General features: G+C 41.9%; 1 protein-coding gene across 6 annotated transcripts in view; it reads left to right on the forward strand.

Annotated features, from left to right (window-relative positions):
- Nucleotides 1-22,363, forward strand: part of MAGI2 (membrane associated guanylate kinase, WW and PDZ domain containing 2) — a 1,098,994-nt gene that overhangs the window by 238,479 nt on the left and 838,152 nt on the right. For all 6 annotated transcript variants that reach the window (XM_033957935.1, XM_033957936.1, XM_033957930.1 and 3 more), the window contains exon 2: nucleotides 9,709-9,825. In XM_033957935.1, coding sequence (XP_033813826.1) covers nucleotides 9,709-9,825 — 117 coding nt within the window. The remainder of the gene's footprint in view (nucleotides 1-9,708; nucleotides 9,826-22,363) is intronic.

Below are 22,363 nucleotides of genomic sequence, written 5' to 3' on the forward strand. Positions count from 1 at the left end.
CATTATGCCATTGTATAGATCCATGGTGAGGCCCCACCTGGAATACTGTGTGCAATTCTGGAGGCCGTATTACCGTAAGGATGTGCTGAGACTGGAGTCGGTCCAGAGAATGGCCACCCGGATGGTCTCAAGACTCAAGGATCTCCCGTACGAGGAACGGCTGGATAAGTTGCAGCTGTACTCACTCGAGGAACGCAGAGAGAGGGGTGACATGATTGAGACATTCAAGTATCTCGCGGGCCGCATCGAGGTGGAAGAAGATATCTTCGTTTTCAAGGGTCCCGCGGCAACAAGGGGGCATCCATGGAAAATCAGGGGCGGGAAACTGCACGGGGACACCAGGAAATTCTTTTTCACTGAAAGGGTGGTTGATCGCTGGAATAGTCTTCCACTTCAGGTTATTGAGGCCAGCAGCGTGCCTGATTTTAAGGCCAAATGGGATAGACACGTGGGATCTATTCACAGAGAAAGGTAGGGGAGGGTCATTGGGGTGGGCAGACTATATGGGCCATGGTCCTTATCTGCCGTCTATTTCTATGTTTCTATGTTAGGGAACTTTCTGTGAAGTTACAGGGAAATACTTTTAAAACCAATAGGAGGAAATTTTTTTTCACTCAGAGAATAGTTAAGCTCTGGAACATATTGCCAGAGGTTGTGGTAAGAGCGGATAGCGTAGCTGGTTTTAAGAAAGGTTTGGACAAGTTCCTGGAGGGAAAGTCCATAGTCTGTTGTTGAGAAAGACATGGGGGAAACCACTGCTTTGCCCTGGATCGGTAGCATAGAATATTGCTACGCCTTGGGTTTTAGCCAGGTGCTAGTGACCTGGATTGGCCACCGTGAGAACGGGCTACTGGGCTTGATGGCCTGACCCAGTAAGGCTATTCTTATGTTCAATACCAGCTCTGGTTATCAGAGGCTGAAACTTTACACACTGTTTATTCAATTTTCTAAACTGTTCTCCCAGGGGAGTTCAGAATGGTTTACATGAGTTTATTCAGGTACTCAAGCATTTTTCCCCGCCTGTCCTGGTGGTCTCACAATCTATCTAATGTACCTGGGGCAATGGGGGATTAAGTGACTTGCCCAGGGTCACAAGGAGCAGCATAGGTTTGAACCCACAACCCCAGGGTGCTGAGGCTGTAGCTTTAACCACTGCGCCACTCTGGAAATCAAAATGTATCAGAAGTGAGCCAAGTAAAGGACAATCAAGCCGTTGTGACATCACTGATGAGGTTGGCTCTTATTGGAGGAATGAGGCATTGTGACATCACAGTATCAGCTCTGGTTACCAGAAACTTTTCATACTATTTATTCAGTTTTCTATACCGTTTTCCCAGGGGAGCTCAGAATGGTTTACATGAGTTTATTCAGGTACTCAAGCATTTTCCCTGTCTGGCCTAGTGGGCTCACAATCTATCTAATGTACCTGGGGCAATGGGGGATTAAGTGACTTGCCCAGGGTCACAAGGAGCAGCGTGGGTTTGAACCCACAACCCCAGGGTACTGAGGCTGTAGCTTTAACCACTACGCCACACTCTGTAGTTGGCATATCAAGAACAATCTTTAGACTATTACCATATGGGAAATAGAGTACATCCAGAGTTTTCACATACTGATGCTGTGTGGAGAGAGAAAATCCCAGAGTGATCTGTGGATGTCATTGTTTTTAATCTTCTTGATTTATCAAATTCTGTAGGAACCAAGTAGAAAATACTCAGTTCTCGAAAAAGGCCTGTGCATAAATCTCTGAAGTTGGCAGAGGAGTCGGAGACCGAGGCAGGCAATACCTATCATTGATCTGGCAATTTGTTTCTCAACAACTGTAAAAATTTGAGAGATAAGTAGTTCCTTCATTCAAGAGCTCCCAGCACAAATCTGTAAACATTCTGTCGATGTTTTCTCTTTAATTCTTTCCTTTTGATCTTCATTTGAAGAGAGCGGGTTGTGCGAATTTAAATCAATCTGTATTGCTGTGAATTATTTAAGAAGAGAAAGACATGCTGTTTTTGAGCCCTCCCGGCAGCAGGGTCTTGAAGTATACGCTTCTCCCCCTATGGAGAAGAACCCAATAGCCTATTTTAGGGTAAAGAAAGGGAACAGTCTGCACTTCTTATCAGTAATGTTTCCCACTGACATGCACAGAAACATGGTTTGAACTGAAAAAAAGATAAATGCAGCCCCTATTAAGCTGTGGACAGTAATACTAGCATTCTACCTATTGGCAATTCCACATGTAACCGCAGTTGTAGAATTCATACTTTAACACCCTGTGAGTGACGGAGCTAAAGCGCGCCAGGCAATCACGCAAGGGCAAAGGAGCTCAAACAAATGTGCGCAGGACATCAGCATTCCAGATTATTTTATTTATTTTTTGTTTATTTTAAGTGTGCTGATCGAATAATATAAAATGTTAAAAACAATAATGTAAAATCAACCAACCAATCTTCTCATAACAATAAGCGAAAAGATTTAGGGCTCCTTTTACTAAGGTGCGCTAGCGGTTTTAGCACGTGCTACAATACCGCACGTGCTAAACGCTAACGCCTCCTTAGAGCTTGCGTTAGTATTTTTCGTTTAGCGTGTGGTTAACGCGCGCTAATCTTTAATGGCGCGCTAAAAACGCTAGCGCACCTTAGTAAAAGGAGCCCGTAATCTATAAAAAAAATAAATAGCAATATTCCATCTGTTGCTTCTGTGGGTTTCAGGGGAGAGAAAAAATAAAATGATGTTAGAAAAAGCAACTTAGAAGATTCAGGCCTGGAAGAAAATTAAAGCCCTCCCTTCATTTATCTAGCAATTTTCTTTCCAATGGTAATTATCCCCTCGACTCGCGAACCTTTTAATGGGATACAACTGTTTAATATCCTTTGTGTTTTCCTAATCATATTTCTACACAAAATCGTTTTTAGTACTAGGATGTGAGAGAAGAAAGACTGATAAGAGACACAAATAATAGTAAGAATTCAATGAAAGGATGCATCTTGTTGACTAAATCATGTGCACAAGGGGAAAGAAACCATGTTTTCTTACTTTTTTTTTTTTAAATATACATTTGAATTATGAATCTCAAAAACTGATGTATCCTGGGAATGACCAATAAAACTCTGAAGATTTGGGGCTTGTTTTACAAAGCCACGCGGTAACGGCCCCGAAGCCCATAGAGATTTATAGGGCTTTGGGGCTGTTGCTGCGCGGCAGCCGCTAGCACGGCTTTGTAAAGCAGGCCCCTGGATTAAAATGCTTCAGTTATTTATTTAAAATATTTATATCTTGCATATCACAAAAATCTATGTGGGTTACAATAAACACACAAATACATTATTAGACCAAACAACACATCAACACACTCAAATAAAAATTAAAACTGTTAAAATAACAGTCTTCATCCAGACTTTAGCAAAAAAAATAAATAAATAAAAGCAACAACCACAACTTCCCTTCACAAAGTACCAAAAGCTTCCTGGAAAAAGTAAGCCTTGAAAGCCTTGCGAAAAGAAAGAAACGGCGATACCCGGTGAATATCATCAGGGAGGGCAGTCCGCAGCCGTGGGCCCGCCACACTAAAGACCCTGGAATGAATTCTGACTTTTTCAATAAACCGTAACGGAGGCATTTCCAACAAATGTTGAGACTCTGGCGGTAGAGTACTGGAGGGTACATATAGAATAATTAAAGAACCCACTACCTTTGGTAGCATATGCTGTATGGCCTTAAATACTGAAACTAGGATCTTAACCCTTTATTTGACATTGTTGCTCAGAAGCAACATGTGTTTCTAAGGCTCCTAAGGGAGATCTGCATCTCCAAATGCCTGTTGCATGGCACTGGCGCTTTCGTTCAACATCAAGTTACATAAAGCAGCCGGTTTCACCATCTGCCAATTAAAGGGTTAAACTGAATTCTCCAAGGAACTGGAAGCCAATGCAACTTAGCCAACAAAGGAGTTACATGCTCCATACGAGAAATTCCCACAGTCGCTCTAGCCGTCACATTCTGCGCCACTTGCTATTAGAAACAGAAGGCTCAATATTGAGATCCTAAATTTGTCCCCTATTTTCAACCAGTGCACCTAAAGAGAGAATAAATAGGGAGCACTAGCGGAGCTAATTATGCTGCACTGCTTGCCTCAGCTGGTAAAAAGAATGGGGAACCTATCCACCCCCACATTCTTCATAGAATTCAAAAAGTGAAAACTCTAGACCAGTGGTTCTTAAACCCATCCTAGGGGTCCCCCCCAGGACTGCTTTAGACTATCCAAAGGTCAGGAGGATAAGGGGGCAGGGAACAGAGGACAATTCCTTAAAATCTGCAAGAGTTCCCTATCGGGGATATACCATTCAATGAAGACACTATAAGTAGAGGCTCAGAGAGCTCCGACAAAGCTGTTCAGAGACTTTGAGGGTCATTTTTTTTGAAAGTGCATCTATCTCCAATTTGGACACCCTGAGAATTCATTCAAAATTCAGATGGCAAAAATGTCTATTTTCAAAACTGCTAGACATTTTTTTTTTTTTTTTTTTTCCAAAAAATGGTTTATTTAGACATCTTGGAATCAGGACGTCCAACCATAGGATGCCTAACTTTTTGGCCATTTTGGAACACAAAAGCATTCAAGTTCTAAATGTCCAACCCCAAGCCATTCGGATGTGGATGGTGCCACACAGAGAGTGGGACACCTTAGATGACACTGCTGTGAACTTCACATTAAGGGTGTCGGGGACTCATGTCACCCTAACCCCCATATAACATATGGTGAGCCCTCAGACTCTCCCAAAACCTTCTGTACCCACCTGTCGACCACCCTAATAGCCCTTATGGTTCCAGATGGCACCTATATGGCAGTATAGTAGGATTTTGGTGGGCTCACACTTTCCACCATAAACGTAGTGATTAGAGTGGGATACGGGACTTGGTTCCCCTCTCTATGGTTCACTACACTGCCCTCCAGGCTATTCCTTACCAGGTGCTGCTGTTCTAGAGACAGGTATATACTGTTTCATTCGGATCTTTGGGGGATGGGAGGGGGGGGGTCAGTGACCACTGGGGGAGTGTAGGAGGTTCATTACTTAATCCCTCCAGTGGTCATCTAGTCAGTTTGGGTACCTTTTTTGGCACTTAGACCCTTGTCTAGCTCTGGACACCTAAGTTGTATCCTGGACGTCTTGGGAAAGGTTCTCATGCCCTTTTGAACTTTGGACTCTCAGTGGACAAGAAGAATAGCGAAATGTCCAGAATGTTGGTTTCAAAAATTGACACTTGGACGTTTTGGTGAGAAAAACACCCAGGTGTCGGTTTATGCTGTTTTTTTGGGATGTCTTTGTGTTTTGAAAATGAGCCCCTTTAGGTTTAAGGAAAAAAAACACCTTTTTTAAAAATTTCTCTCTGGCTGTACACAGAGGATCTCTATATAGAAAGAAGATGGAAACAAATTAAAACAAAGCTTAAATGATGTCATGGTTGGAGTGAGCTTTGACTGCGACTTCTATGGGCTGGGTCCTGTAAATGACAAAAACAGATCAGGATCAAGACTGGAGTGGGTGGAAAGTATGACCAGTGCTGAGCAGACTCTCTAGGTCTGTGACCCAAAAATGGCAGGTAGAGAAAGGATGTAGGTATATTGTACTATCACATACACATTACTTGCAATCATAGCAGATGAGTAGACATTGTAACGTTGATATTAGAGAATAAATGATTCTAGGTAGCCCTGGGGAAAGGTAGATGTTCTTAAGGTTGACATTAATTATTGGGGTATCATGTTCCAAGATTGCATCATATAACTGCAGTTGGTAAGGTGGCAAGTTACCGACTACCCCAGGGGTGGGCAACGAGGGCCGCAATCTATTCGGGTTTTTAGGATTTCCTCAATGAATATGCATGAGACCCATTTGCATACAGTGGAGGTAGTTCATGCAGATAGATCTCATACATATTCAGTGGGGAAATCCTGAATGCCCGCCTGGATTGCGGCCCTCGTTGACCACCCCTGAACTACCCTGTTCTTGATGCTAGTGTTTAATCATAAAGAAGTGTAACTTGCACAGAATGACAGATATAATAATGGCCACCTTTGTGGGCAGACTGGATGGACTGTACAGGTCTTTTATCTGTCACCATGAACTATGTTACTATGACATTATTCCTGTTACCTGAAGAAATACAATTTCCAGTAAACCCTTTTGGTTCAAAATAAACATTCTGGCCTGAATGTTTACATATGGATTTGGCACTGCAGAGTGTGTGTGTGTGTTATGGGGGTGGGGGGGGTGTGTGAATTAGTGTGGGTCCTTTTAGTTTCATCTACCCAGAAAAGTAGAATCCCGTGACAACGTCTTTCATCCCTGTGGGAATCCTGCGGGTTCCGCAGGCTTTCTGCATTCCCCATTCTCGTGCAGTCCCCTGGGAATGAAAATGGAAGGCAAAGAAATTTGGTTTGAATAATGAGAGGGGCCAAGCTTCTATGGCTGGCTGCTGCGATATATCGTTAGTAGTGTAGGCAAGACTGTATAGATTGTCTATTCTTCCTTAGTCTGTAATTCACTCTAGATTTACTGACTTGTGCAAAGTAAGACTGCATCTGCTGCTTTTTTTTTTTTTTTTTTAAACATTTTCTCGGGTTGCCAACAAGCATTTATATCATGGGTTAAGTGCTGCCCTCTAGGGAGTGCAAGAAAGATTGAGAGAGTCAGTGAGAGAGAGGGAGGTGGGAATATAGTATAAGTAATCTATTCATATGTTTACTGTATATATGCATGAGAGAGAGGGAATGAGTCTGGAAGCCTCGGAGCCTCATTTGTATCCCTAATAAGAAGCAGTAGTCTATCAATGTGTCTCCACTTTTCTTTGATCTTGATGCCTTTCTGATCATCACATAAATTAGTAATTGTGAAGAAAGGCTGATCTTAGTCAAACCTCAAAGCAAGCAGTTGTGGGAGGAGGAGAGAGAGAAGCTGATTATACAGCTGAAGTGGTGTCATCGAGTGGCCTAGTTCAGACACCTTCCGAGTATACATATAGCGCAGTTGGATCTCTGCTATTTGAAAACTGTCAGAGAGGTTCAATACTTTATGTATCCTGTGATACACTTTTTTTTGTCCTAATACACTTCTCCCTCGGTATTTGCGGGAGTTGGGTGCAGAGCTGGACCGCGAAGTGTGAAAAAACACGAATAAGTTTTCAGCCGGCTTTGACCCACCCCGCCTCATTCTGGACCTTCCTGCCTCCCTCCCGGCATCCCAGACCTTACTTGGTGGTCTAGCGGGCTTTCGGGGCAGGAGCGATCTTCCTACGCTCCTGCCCCGTGCAGATCACTCAAAGCAAATGGCTGCCATGAGTTCCCGTAATCTTTCGAGACTACGATGGGAATTCCCCGCAGCCATTTTGTATGAGTGATTTGCACGGGGCAGGATCGTAGGGAGATCGTTGCTGCCCCGAAAGCCCGCTAGACCACCAGGTAAGGTCTGGGATGCCAGGAGGGAGGCGGGGAAGATCCAGAATTAGCTTTTTTTAAAAAAAAACAAAAATAAAAAATCGCGAACAACCGAATCCGCAGATACTGAAACCGCGGATTCGGAGGGAGAAGTTTATACCCAAATGAAACCCTAAGATGACAGACTCTGCATGCAGTACAACAACAGAGAAACAGAACTATATTTCTTCCTGAACGGTGCAAAATATAGACAGCAGATGTAAATTCTGAAAACTGACACGTTTCAATCACTAAATTGAAAATAAAATCACTTTTCCTGCCTTTGTCATCTGCTGATTTTATTTTCCCCACTCATCTTTTCCCAGTCTCCGGTTGCACTTCCTTCAGTCTGTGCTCTTAACTCTGTTTCCAAGGCCTTCTTATGCATTTGCTCTTTCCTCTCCTTCACTTTCTGCCCTACATCCATTTTTCAAAAAAAAAAGCCCCACACCAAATATTAAATGTGTCCAATTATTTAATAACAACTATATATAAATATTCAAATCTAGATTTTCATGTGCTCATAGAGAAATTTTCACAGGACGCCATGCGGGAATAAAATATTACCATTGATGCATGAAATATTAATCGTAGCACATTATTAACGGGTTTCAAGTAGCTCAACTGTTAGTGAGATGTCTCTTAAGTGTAAAGGATGCCCCTCCCCCCATTTTTCACGGACATCTTGCTAACAGTTATTGAGCTACTTGAAGACCATAAGAATTGCCGCTGCTGGGTCAGACCAGTGGTCCATCGTGCTCAGCAGTCTGCTCCCGCGGCGGCCCGCTGGTCAAAGACCAGCGCTCTAACTGAGACCAGCAGGAACTTGTCTAACTTTGTCTTGAATCCCTGGAGGGTGTTTTCCCCTATGACAGACTCCGGAAGAGCGTTCCAGTCTTTAATAATGTGCTATGATTAGAATGCCATGCACTGCTGGTGAAAATTTCTCTATGAGCACATGAAAATCTAAATTTTAATATTTATTTATAGTAGTGTTTTTAAATAATTGGACACATTTAATATTTGGTGTGGGGCTTTTGTTTGGAAATATTTTGCCTTTTATCCCAACCATTTTATTGGTTTGGAGTAAAAATCCCCTGTTTGTTTTTGGATCAATCCCACATGCATCTTTGGCATTAACTTTTAATATTCAACTGTCTTCAATTTTTCTGCTTCCTTCTCAGATCTATTTACTTTTCCATGTCTTCCCTTCCCATCTGTCCATGCGTACTATCTTTTCCCTCTCTCTGCCCTTCCCCCACCATCCATGCCCTTCACTACCATCCATCTCCCTCTTTCTTCTCCCTTATTCCCATCTATCCATAAACAGCATTTCTTCCATCTCTCTTTCCTTCCCCATCCCTGTGCACCATGTCCTCCTTCTCTCTCCCTTCCCCTCCATTCCTATGTACCATCTCCTCCTTCTCTTTCCCTCTCCCTCTCCTGTGGTCTGACATCTATCTTCCTCCTTTTCCTCTATGGTCTGGGATTTTTATCCTCTCTTTCTCACAGTCTGGCATCTCTCTCCTCTCCTTCCTTTCCCTCCCCCTCCCTTTGTGGTTTGGCATCTCTGCCTTTCCCTTCCCCTCTCCCTGCCTTAGTCTGGAATCCCTCCCTCCTTCCTTTCTCTCTCCAGTGGTCTGACATCTTTATCTGCCCCTTCCATTCCCTCCCCTGGTACATACAGTACATGTATTGATTCTTGTAAGTGTTGGATACAATTAGACATGAGCAATCACAAATAATAAATAGCCCTCATGTTCAGTAAGATCGCTTGCAACAAATAAGCTATTGGATTCACTTTATTGGTGTAATACTGTTAATTAAATTCAGACACATTCTAATTATGTTTGAAGTGAACTTAGTTTACTGTTCCAGCTTCATGAATGCAAACCTTGCTTGGTATAAAAGTATTCATTAGTAAGCTGGTAGACAATGAGAAGGCTGATTAAATCACTTGTAACAATCATATCAATCTTTTTCCTTCATCCACGACGGATCCAATTGGTTCAGTTCCAGACAAGAGATTGGCCAGACATTTCATATCACCTAGATGAGTAATAAAATGTAGCCGCTCTCTATTTGAAGAGACAACGTTCAATGCAATAATAAGTTATACATGTTTGCTATTTTATAAAATGAAGTAACCATGAAAAGTGTGGGTTTTTTTCTTTTTAAAATTTATTTCTACAAAGATGCTCGATAAAACAATTACATTTTGTGCCATTTCCCCCTTGCAGGAGGCATTGTTGATAAGGATCTTCGTCACTACCTCAATTTACGTTTCCAGAAGGGTTCCGTGGACCATGAGCTCCAGCAGATAATTCGAGACAATCTCTACCTCCGAACAGTGCCATGTGAGTGCAGAAGATTTTATCTGCTTTCTCATTTCAGCTTTTCTTTAGAGGGCAGATGTCTGGTTAAATCAATGTGAAATGATCTTTCCGTGAAAGTCAGGTATTATGCTTTAGAGTTGAAAGGTATTTTGGGTGCTTGGGGGTGGAGGTCAAATGTTGACCTTTGCCAACGGAAAGTTTTAGATTATATCTGTTGTGAAATATAGAAGCAAGCATTTCTTAAAAGACCAAATAGACTGGTGTATCTCTCTCCCTGAAGAGATATAGTTTAGAGTACAGGCAGTCCCCGAGTTACAGACACCCGACTTAAGAACGACTCGTACTTAAGGACATAGTTGTGGCTCCATATGATTTCACTGATCAGTATTTCCAGTGGCTTAGACTCCTACACTTCTGTAGCAGATTCAGGAATGATTTATGACCACATTAAGAACAGTGTGTGGTTGTGCATGCTGTACCTTAGAGGGAACACTGGGACAGTTGGCCCTTTTGTCAGCTGGGAGCAGCAAGAATCTTAAAATCTACAAGTTCTGAGTTACCGTATATACAAATCCAACTTAACAGCTTTAAAAACGTATCTTGTTCTTAACCCAGGAATTGCCAATATAGGAATAATCAATCCATTGTGACATCACTGCTGAGACTGGCTCTTAGGCATTGGTGGAATGAGGCATTATGACATCACAATATGAGCTCTCGAATGTTGCTTCTTAAGAATGTGGTTGCAGCTTCATATGATTTCACCAAGCAGTATTTCCACTGGCATAGACTCCTAAACTTTGCCTGTAGCAGATTCTGGAATGATGAATGGCCACATTAAGAACAGTCTGTGGTTGTGCATGCTGTACCTTACAGGGAACACTGGTAGGGACAGTTGGCCCTTTTGTCAGTTGGGAGCAGAGGTAAGCAGCAAGAACCTTAAAATTTACAAGTTATGAGTTCCATACAAATCCAACTTTAGAACAGCTTTAAAACATAACTTGTGCTTAACCCGGGGGACTGCCTGTTGTCATTTTGGTGTACGTGTGCCTACATTTAAAGGAAGCCGAGGATTGGAAAATGCCTTGAGAAGTAGTCCTTTAGCAGTTTGAGCTGGGGTGGGGAAAAGGAAAAAGAATAAAATCTTCGATACCGGTTCTGTTTTGAAAAGGCTATTACTAATTAGAGCAGATTGGTGTCTTAATTGTTTATTGGAAGCTTCGATACTGCTACTAATGACAGGGGATGAAAACTTAAGATGAAAGCTGGAATTAAAAGGTGTATCTTAGCTTTAAAAGAATAGCTTTAAAGGCGGTTCATCCACTAAGGATAACTTCCTTGTTTGTGTTCCCTCCAGTACGAGGATGTCTTTACAAGACGTTTTTGCATCGAACAATTGCATATCAGGCTGCTAGCTGGGATTCAGGACTGCATATTTTGTTTGCTTCTTCGATTTCATATATGCATTTCCGAAAACTATTAAAGACACCTCTTTTTGTAAAATTCTGAGGAAAGTAAGGAAGATGATATACCTCTTGTATTTCACCGTGATGTAGAGTCTCTTGATGATGTTAAACCGCATCGATCTGGAAAGTATTACGGTCTAGAAATGGATTTTAATGTAATGTAATTATTTTATGTTCTTTTTTTCTTAAATCATTTTAAATTAATTTCTGTGCTTTTGGTCTAATTTTGACTTTTGCAGCTTTCAGGCTACTTTGGGCTACTTCTGGCCCTTTGTGCCCAGGGAGCATTCACCTTTTTCAATATCCTTTCTCCCAAACTCCCTGGGTCATTGAGCCTTTTGACTTTATACTGTGTTTCCCTAAAAATAAGACCGGGTCTTGTATTAATTTTGGCTCCAAAAAACGCATTAGGGTTTATTTTGGGGGGGATTTCTTATTTTTTTTTTCATGTACAACAATCATCTCTCCCTTCTTCTCCACCCCAATTCTTAAGAACATAAGAACATAAGAAGCGCCATCTCCGGATCAGACCTTCGGTCCATCAAGTCCGGCGATCCGCACACGCGGAGGCCCTGCCAGGTATACACCTGGCTTATTTTATAGCCAACCATATCTTTATATGCCTCTCTCAAGGAGATATGCATCTATTTTGCTTTTGAAGCCTAGGACTGTCGATTGTGCAATAATCTCTCCTGGGAGAGTATTCCAGATGTCAACCACTCTCTGTGTGAAGCAGAACTTCCTGATATTAGTCCTGAACTTGTCCCCCCTTAGCTTCATTTCATGTCCTCTTGTCCGCGTCAAATTGGACAATGTAAATAATCTCTGCTCTATTTTGTCGATTCCTTTCAGTATTTTGAAGGTCTCGATCATATCCCCACGCAGTCTCCTCTTCTCAAGGGAGAACAATCCCAGTGTTTTAAGTCGATCCTCATATTCCAGTTTCTCCATACCCTTCACCAGTTTAGTCGCTCGTCTCTGCACCCTCTCCAGCAGTTTTATATCTTTCTTTAGGTAGGGAGACCAATGTTGGACACAGTATTCCAAGTGGGGTCTGACCATTGCCCTATAAAGCGGCATTATAACTTTCTCCGATCTACTTGAGATTCCTTTCTTTATCATGCCCAACATTCTATTTGCCTTCTTTGCCGCTGCCGCGCATTGTGCCGACGGCTTCAGGGTCCTAGCTATCAGTACACCCAGATCCCTTTCTTGTTCACTTTTTCCCAGAGTTGCACCTGACATTCTTCCTCTTTCCTTTCTCTCCCTCCCACCCCATGTGCAGTGTCTTTCTTCCCCTCTCACCCATCCCCTTGTGCAGCATCTTTCTATCCCTCCCTCCAAACCCCCTGTGCAGCAGAACTCCACCAACCTTCCCACCTTAAGACTGATATACCGTACCTCCAAGGCCTCCAAAAACAACAGCAGCAGCAGCGCTCTGAATGGGCTGCTTCGTGGCCTTTCCTGCCAGGGACCTTCCCTCTGCTGCATCACTGATTATGTCATCAGTGATGCAGCAGAGGGAAGGCCCTGGCGGGGAAGGCCACAAAGCAGCATGTTCAGAGCATTGCTGCTGTTACTGCTCTAGGAGGCCTTGCAGCGGAGGTATGTCAGGTCTCACTGGGGTGGGGGTCGCTGAATTTACGACTCCGACTTTTTGGGTGAATCTGGCAGTACTAGTGTCAGGGGTGGAGTCAGGGAGTGTTGGGGACATTTTGGGGGGAGCTTTGGGGGTCGATCAAAACTAGGGATTATTTTTGAGGTATGGCTTATATTAGGAGTATCTTTAAAAATCACGCTAGGGCTTATTTTCGGGATAGGTCTTATTTTCAGGGAAACACGGTATTAGCTGTTTTCCCCTCCATGTCAAATGCACTTGATGTAACAGGAAAAAAGATTTTTGAGAGACCAGACTTAGAGCAATTACACTCTACTTTTTAAATCACAGCACTCTGAATTACTTTTACCATAGCAAACTTCAGCTATATTGAAAAAGTAAAGAGTGGAAAAAAAACAAAACAAACCCCAAAAAACTTGACAGGTTTTGACCTGTTTTGCATCAAGCTGCTTTAGAAAATCCAACGCTGATTTTTAAAAAAATGCTGGTCTCACTCTGTGTTGTTTGCTTCAATCATTCTTGATCATGCAAGTTCGGACTCTCAAAAACTTTTTTGTCTGAGCACAGATGAATCTGATACATTGTATATGAATAACCTAAAACTAATCACCCCAGCAGTATATAAAAATATAGTAGAAAGCAAACCTAAATACTGCTACTAACCAGCAATACACATCAGTGTTATTAGCCCAACAAATTTGAAGGGCTATGGCCTCAGAATCGGAGCCTACGCACAGCAGTGCCAATCACAAACTGAGGATAATCTGCGTAGTGAAATCGCTCCTGCTCCAATCATTGGCCAACACACATAAATTTTTTTTAGAAAATTTTCAAAAGCATTTAAATGAAGCTATAGATACAACCCCTACAGGGTTACATTGTGTAAGTGCAAGCCAGGATATGAAAAACATAGACCAGAAAAGCAACTTAGCTTTGTAGCTGACTTGTCTTTACAGGGAAATACAGTCACTAGTGTTTGTTTGTCGACGCAGCCAGCGTTTCGCAGGAATTTTATAATAAAGACCATCCGCTGCGTCAGGGCCACCAGGACATTCAAAAATCAAGGCTCACTGTAAAATTGAGAACAAAATTAGAAAATGTATTTAGCTCCCAAAAACCAAAGAAATAGAAAAACAAAGTAACAGCACTCACATTACTGCACTCGGTCACAGAATTTCAGATCATGTTAAGATAACAGTCGGCTACGTTTTATAGCCGTTACGTAACATACCGTAATGACGTCACGGATCACTGGACACACTGTAAACACTAGTAAAAATGTTGCCACTCAAATGATCTATTAAGTCCCAAAGGCCACAGTGTGTCCAGCCTATTTATCCACCACTGCTCCCTCTGTGCTAAATACCTTCTGAACACTGCCTTGAAAGATCTCACGATTTTGGGTCTCTGAAAGCTTTAATTTTGGAGGTGGTTCAGCCAAGTATTAGAGGGGGGGGGACTTCAGAAGGTATTTAGCACAGAGGGAGCAGCGGTGGATAAATAGGCTGGACACACTGTGGACTTTGGGACTTAATAGATCATTTGAGTGGCAACATTTTTACTAGTGTTTACAGTGTGTCCAGTGATCCGTGACGTCATTACGGTATGTTACGTAAGGGCTATAAAACGTAGCCGACTGCCATCTTAACATGATCTGAAATTCTGTGACTGAGTGCAGTAATGTGAGTGCTGTTACTTTGTTTTTCTATTTCTTTTGTTTTTCTATTTCTTTGGTTTTTGGGAGCTAAATACATTTTCTAATTTTGTTCTCAATTTTACAGTGAGCCTTGATTTTTGAATGTCCTGGTGGCCCTGACGCAGCGGATGGTCTTTATTATAAAATTCCTGCGAAACGCTGGCCGCGTCGGCAAACAAACACTAGTGACTGTATTTCCCTGTAAAGACAAGTCAGCTACAAAGCTAAGTTGCTTTTCTGGTCTATGTTTTTCATATCCTGGCTTGCACTTACACAATGTAACCCTGTAGGGGTTGTATCTATAGCTTCATTTAAATGCTTGTGAAAATTTTCTAAAAAAAATTTGTGTGTTGGCCAATGATTGGAGCAGAAGCGATTTCACTACGCAGATTATCCTCAGTTTGTGATTGGCATTGCTGTGCGTAGGCTCCGATTCTGAGGCCAAAGCCCTTCAAATTTGTTGGGCTAATAACACTGATGTGTATTGCTGGTTAGTAGCAGTATTTAGGTTTGCTTTCTACTACATTGTATATGAATGTCTGAATATCAGGGATTGGTTTGTTTATTGCATTGTATCACATCACCCTTGGTGATTCCATTTGATATTTGAGTACCCCAGAGAGTCTTGATGTAACAGGACCATTTCAGGCTCTGATCCCAATAATTGGTGCACTCAGTGTCTGGGCCCTGAACACCGGGGCATTTGCTGCGACGTATGCCGTCGTAGGCAAAAGAGGACCCAAAAATTCCACGTCGGGAGGGAAGGCGCCTGCACTCGCGTTGCATGGGCACTGCCTTAAAGATTTAAATTGATAATGATGTGTCTGCATTGGGTTTTGTAAATGACGTCATCCACATGTAAGAATATATGCCTTCTGTCCTTGGAGAAAGCCCACTACAGGTAAGCAACTTTTGCTGTTTCCACGATGTGCTAACTGGCTTTCCAACAGAGACCTCCATGCTGTCAGGTGCGGAGTTGGCCAGTCAGAAATGATATTCTGTCACTGTGTAATGGTTTGTTAAATATAAACCAGAAGCACAGCCGGTTTCATATTGCCAGGGAACCCTTGAACTTGTGAGCATGACACTAGAGTGATGGACAGAATGAGAAGAGCTTAAGAATAAGTGGACAGCACCGTTGATGTACAGCGGTAATGACTAGGTGCACTATGAAAGCTGTGATGCCGTCTGTGCTCCTTTATGAATTCATCTTTCATGAGACACAAGTGAGATCTGAGGGAGAGAAGATGAAGTGCGGGAGTATACCACCTGAAGGTTAATGGAAAATAGATGTAACGCTGACTGCAAGGAGATGTAGCCATTAGTGTAGGACAGACAATTGAATGTGATAATAACTTATGTTATTAGTGAAAGACGAATATGCAGATGGCATAGGCTAGATCTGATGTGCCTGGAAGATATCTGGGACTGCTTTGAAGATAAAAAGTAGCAAAAAAAAAAAAAAAGTTTGCAATGGTGAGACCGTGGTGTGGATTCTTTGCAAATGACTCAAATCGTTAATGTGGAGAAGCAGTTAATGACCTCTTGTTGCATATTAGTTCCTATCTTGGACTGCTGGTTTAGGAATATGTCTGCTTTTCTATTGTGTTAATGTATTTCTTTCCTTCTGAGTTTTCCATGTCTTCCCTCGTCATTCTTTGTCTCGTCACCCCAATTGTTTTTATTGCTTTGATTTGTTTTTTAATCTTAATTATTTTTAAATTGTAAACCGCTCCGATATATGATGTGCGGCATATCAAGATCGAAGTAAACTTGAAGCACAGCACTAAATTCTGGATACGTCCAAAAGAGATTGCATAAACTATATCTGGTTGATACTCAGCCCATGGCAGCAAGCATTTTTTTGTTTTTTGTTTTTTTTTTTTAAAACGCTGATGACTGCCGTTAGAATTAGTCCTGGATATTCAGAGCCAGGTCATGTCCAGGCACTGGCACTGAACATCCACACTTATTGCAACTGCACTGGCCACAGGAATTTATGCTGATCCCAACCGATATTTAGCTGGAACCCGTATAAGTGCTTTGGGTGCCTCTGCCCCTCCTTCCCCCGTTCTCCTGGCATCAATACCCCCCCCCACCCCACTAACACATTTTTTTAGCCCAAAACCCCACAACTCTGCATCCCTGTAGCCACCCCCTAGGCCAACCTCAAAGTCCATGGTGGTCCTACAGGCAACAAAATATCAGCTGTGACCTCTAGGAGCGGTCTTGCAATACTTATATTTTCTTTCTTTGAGTAGAAGAGGGGGAGGGGATCGGGACAAACCAGGACCAGGCACTATTCAGACCAGTGCCCAATTAACTTAGCAGCTAAAGTTAGGACAGCTTTTATGCTGACCTCACTTAATTCATGAAGAGAGTCACCCCAAATGGTTTACAATACACTGAATAGTGATCAGGTCCCTATCTGCCCTGGCAGGCTCACGATCTCATTGTGGTACTTTGGGCAATGGAGAGATTATGTGACTTGGTCAAAGTCACAAGGAGCAGGCTGGGATCAAACTCGCACCCTCAGAGTGCTGAGGCAGTAGCTTTTCACCACCTAGGCCACTTTAGTTGCCTATGGAACTCCCCAGCACTACCCATCCTGGGGGTGATATTGTGTAGCATTGTGGGGCTAAATGCCGCTGAATTTCGGTGCTTAGGCAGATGCCTCTCATACCCAGCTAAATCCTTTTTAGATATTACTCGCAATGCTGTGGATTCTGTTCAATTGGGTTTTGTTTTGGGGTTTTTGTTTTTCTTTTTAAACATAGATAACTGAATATGTGCTTTGCAGAATGTTAACATGGTGGAAATTTCTTTATGGAACAAAGGATGTCTGGCATAGTGCTGAGGACAGCAGCTAAGCAGGGACTCTGAACATCTGGATGTATATAATTGCTTGCTGTTTGCATTTGATGAAGGTTTTGACCTACATTATTGGTTGTGCTTGATGGTCTGCGAGAGAAGAATAGTGAATTTGGGCAAAGGATGAGATTTTAGCATGCGGACTTGAGTATTAATTTCGCTGGTTCCTCTAGATCAGGGGTAGGGAACTCCGGTCCTCGAGAGCCGTATTCCAGTCGGGTTTTCAGGATTTCCCCAATGAATATGCATTGAAAGCAGTGCATGCAAATAGATCTCATGCACATTCATTGGGGAAATGCTGAAAACCCGACTGGAATACGGCTCTCGCGGACCGGAGTTCCCTACCCCTGCTCTAGATGCATGTTGTTAGAAATAATGGAGTACTACAAGAAGTGGTACAAAGCCCCCACGTCGGGATAAATCAGAGATCAAAAAAGTGGGAAGAGTGAGATGTTTCCAACCGGGATCTTTACTCCAAATAAGATTTTGGTGCAATATAAGCAAAGGCTCGATGCTGCAGGTGTTTCGGTACAGTAGCATACTTTCTTCATGAGTAGAGAATGACACGGGAATAAATTTTTCCCCATCCCCGCAGGAACTCAATTTCCCCATCCCGTCCCCGCGAGTTTTGTCACTGTCCCTGTCCCATTCTTGTAAGCTCTGCCTTAACTACACAAGCCTCGAACACTTATGATTTTAAAGCGTTTGAGGCTTGTGCAGATGAGGACGGAGCTGAGGCATTGGTGGAATGAGGCATTATGACATCACAATCTGAGCTCTAGAATGTTGCTACTTAGGATTTTAAAGTGTTTGAGGCTTGTGAAGATGAGGACGGAGCTTAGGCATTGGTGGAATGAGGCATTATGACATCACAATCTGAGCTCTAGAATGTTGCTACTTATGATTTTAAAGTGTTTGAGGCTTGTGCAGATTAGGATGGAGCTTAGGCATTGGTGGAATGAGGCATTATGACATCACAATCTGAGCTCTAGAATGCTGCTACTTATGATTTTAAAGTGTTTGAGGCTTGTGCAGATGAGGACAGAGCTGAGGCATTGGTGGAATGAGGCATTATGACATCACAGTCTGAGCCTTAGAATGTTGCTGCTTATGATTTTAAAGTGTTTGAGGCTCGTGCAGATGAGGACAGAGCTTAGGCATTGGTGGAATGAGGCATTATGACATCACAATCTGAGCTCTAGAATGCTGCTACTTATGATTTTAAAGTGTTTGAGGCTTGTGCAGATGAGGACAGAGCTGAGGCATTGGTGGAATGAGGCATTATGACATCACAATCTGAGCTCTAGAATGCTGCTACTTATGATTTTAAAGTGTTTGAGGCTTGTACAGATGAGGACCAAGCTCGCAGGAATGGGGCAGGGGCAGGAAAAGAGCTCTCCAGGGCTGGTAAAATGAGTTCCCGCGGGGACGGGGAAAAATTTGTCCCCATGTCGCTCTCTATTCAGGAGTCTGCAAATACGCTGGCCTCATTTAGAGCACTGGTCTTTGACCTGAGGGCCGCTGCACTGGTCTGACCCAGCAGCAGCAATACTTATGTTCTTATGTTATCATTTGCTCAAATAACCAGTGTCTGGATCTGCCAAATGCAGGACACTCGCATTCAGTCAAGAGCTGAAAGAATGAAACATATCTGTTTTCTTATCTTTCCTTATGACACGCTTAACTGAAAATTCCTAAAGATGGATTCATATTTTTGTTGTTCCATATCTTGAATGCTGCTTATAATGAAGGTCCCTGTGAATATTTTAAATTATTTTATTTATTTATTTTAAAAATTTCTATTGCATTATAGAAGCTCTGATATTTCTGCACATAATGTACTTGAAATATATTAATACATTGGGCAATGATATATTTGTAGATCAACAAACATAAGTGTGGAAGGATAATATAATATACAAACAACTCCTTTCTACTCAAAAACACATACTCCAAAAAAGACAGAGGGTAAAGTGGAAGCAAATAATCGTATCCCTTACAATGCAAAGGCTTCACAAACCTCTAAGCCAAACCAATGTAAGAGGTTACAAAGGAAATGTGTGGTTTTAAGTAGAAGGGAGTTGTTTGTAAATGATATATTTGTATACATATTTTTTTGTGTTGTGATGTGTAACTTTTTGAGCGCCACAAACTCAAGTGCCCTAAACTATTTGCTTTAAAAAAAAAAAGTAATCCTTGATGTGCAAAGGTAGATGTTCGTGTAAATGAGGGTTCTTCATAAAGTTTCTTCACTTTCATATTTTCACAGGAAATGGTTGGGGCGGGAGAAGTGGTAAGAGGGCGTGTCGCAGAATGTCATGTGACTAGTCAGTCAGTCAAAACAGGGTGATTATGTGAAAAAGTGATGCAATTTACTTTTGAAATATTGAATAGTGGTCCTGCAGCGTTCTGTTGAGTGGGATTACAAGACGTTGCTTCTTGGGGACCAGGCCCTGTTGGAGGACCAGGGCTTTACGGTTCCGCAGCGGCGCTTTATTTACCTGACTTTGTTGACGGTCAAACGTACAATTTTATGCTATTGGGTTCAGGCGGGGTCTATTCCATTGGACAGTTGGCTCACTCAGATGATAGAGCTGGCACGTTTCGAACTTTGCTATCATAAACGTTCCTCTAACCCTGAGGTGCTGGCTTATCTGGCTCTTTGGAGGGTGTTCCTGCAGCTACCTCTGGTTCTCCGGCGTGGGGTGGGAAAGGAGGGGGGGTCGGTATGAATGGGGAGTATGAGAGGGTGTTGATTGCTTTGTGTTGGTTGGTATGTGTGGTCCTTCCTCTCTGGGATGTTCTTGGGGTGGGAGGGAATACTCTCCCAAAAAAAATTTCTGAGGCTCACGGAAGAGGCGGGCTGTCTTCCTTGATTTTTCTGATTGAATTATCCTATGCTTTAGTGGTTTATCTTGCTGTTTAGATGCTGTATGTTCTGCCTCTGTACAACTTGCCAGTATTTGCATTTTTGTTATGCATTCTTGGATACAAACTTGTTTCTCTTGTGGTCTCTTTAATAAAAATGATGTTTCAAAAAAAAAAAAAATTAAATAAAAAAAGGGTGGAAACCTTTTCCAGATCCCTCGTAAAATACCTTTTATGAAGTACTTACGGTGCTAGACCATGCACCTATTCGTGACCCTGTAACTCCTTTTGTACTTGAAATTTCACTGGTTGCCAATGGAATTTAGGATCAAATTTAAGATCTTAAGGGCAAATTCTATAAGAAGCGCCCAAAAGTTAGGCGCCGATGTAGGCGCGCTGTTCAGCGCGATTCAAGTAAAATCGGGTGCTGTATAGTGAATCGCGCTGAGCGGCACCTATTTTGGAGGCGCCCATTAAATAGACCAGCTCTAGGCACAACTAAAAGTTAGGCGCTCATGCGAGCGCTTAAGCACGCTTAAGAGCAGTGATTCTGTAAGAAGGCGCCTAACACGTAGCCATGCCCACGCCTAACTTGCATAGCGCCTTTTTTTTTTTTTTTTGAAGGCCGCCTAAATTTTATGAGGCACCTTGTTACAGAATCGCGCTTTCTTGATAGGCGCCTAGGTTTCAATCAGTGCTGATTAAAAAGCTTAATTGAGCTTGTTCTTCAATTTAGATAGGCGCCTCCGAAATAGGTGCCTAACTTTAGACGCTGGTTACGGAAATTGGGCCTTAATGTTAGCGCATAGAGCACTGTATGAGTTACAACCGTTGTGTCTTTCTAACCTGGTACTGTTCTATGCGCCTAGGCGTTTATTAAGGTCCTTGAATGATAACAGAGTAGCTGTTGCCCACATTTCAAAGGCTCACCTTGCCTCGACTAGAAATGGTGCATTTTTTCTATTTAGTCCCAATACTGTGGGACAGTTTACCAGTGAAATTGAGGAAGGAAGAATTATTTCAGAATTTTAAAAGGCATCTAAAGGCGTATTTTATTTTATTTTATTTTAATTCCAAATGGCCTTTTTAAATGGATAAAATGAATTCGGGATTGCAGTCAGTATTTATATTTATATTTTTAATTAATTGTATTAATTAACAATTTTTAATTTTATTTGTTAATTTGAATGCTATAGGATATTATGTATTAGAAATGTTGCTTTTTTTTCTTCTTTCTTTTCTATTTAAATGGAGTTCTTTTCATATATTGGCCTATATATTTTCATATAACTTAGTAAATGACAGCAGATATTTTGGAGTTCTTTTCTATATGATGGCCTACTAGCCACACAAGCAGCCAAACTAGACAACCAAATCGCCAATCTACTGACGGCATCCCTAGACTACAAAACTTTTAGAAAAGAAATAAAGACCATACTCTTCAAGAAATCCCTGAAAAAGAAATAACACCGCAAGTATCAAACGCCGCCTCTCAACTAAAGCCAACTACCCTAAACAAATAGCCATATTCACTTCTTACTCTCTTTGAAAATGACCAAATTTCCTTTTGGTAAGATCTTTTTGTAATACTTCCTTGAAAAATTCTTTTGCAATCCGCCTTTGACTGCAAGGTAATGGCGGAATAGAAATCCCTAATGTAATGTAATATTTGATTAAGTTATATTGTAAACTGCTTTGATCCTATACATGCAGTATAGAAAGATTTTAATAAACATAAAGATAAATGTATGTTTTCAGTATCAAGTAGGACATGACTAGACAACTTTACTGTGCTTTCAATGGGTCTGGGATAAGGTATTTGGATTTAATAGTGTTCATCTAAGCCCAAGTATACGCAATGGTAAGAAATACCAAATCCATTGTTTTGCCTTTGGTTGGAAGAGAGAGAAAAGGCCTTATAAAGCCCATCCAGTCTGTCCATCTGCAGCATCCTCTTCTCTCTTAAGAGATCTCACGTGTCTGTCCCACGCTTTCTTGAATTCAGACACAGTCTTTGTCTCCATCACCTCTACAGGGAGA

Source organism: Geotrypetes seraphini, chromosome 9 (assembly GCF_902459505.1).
Source record: "Geotrypetes seraphini chromosome 9, aGeoSer1.1, whole genome shotgun sequence".
NCBI lineage: Eukaryota > Metazoa > Chordata > Amphibia > Gymnophiona > Dermophiidae > Geotrypetes > Geotrypetes seraphini.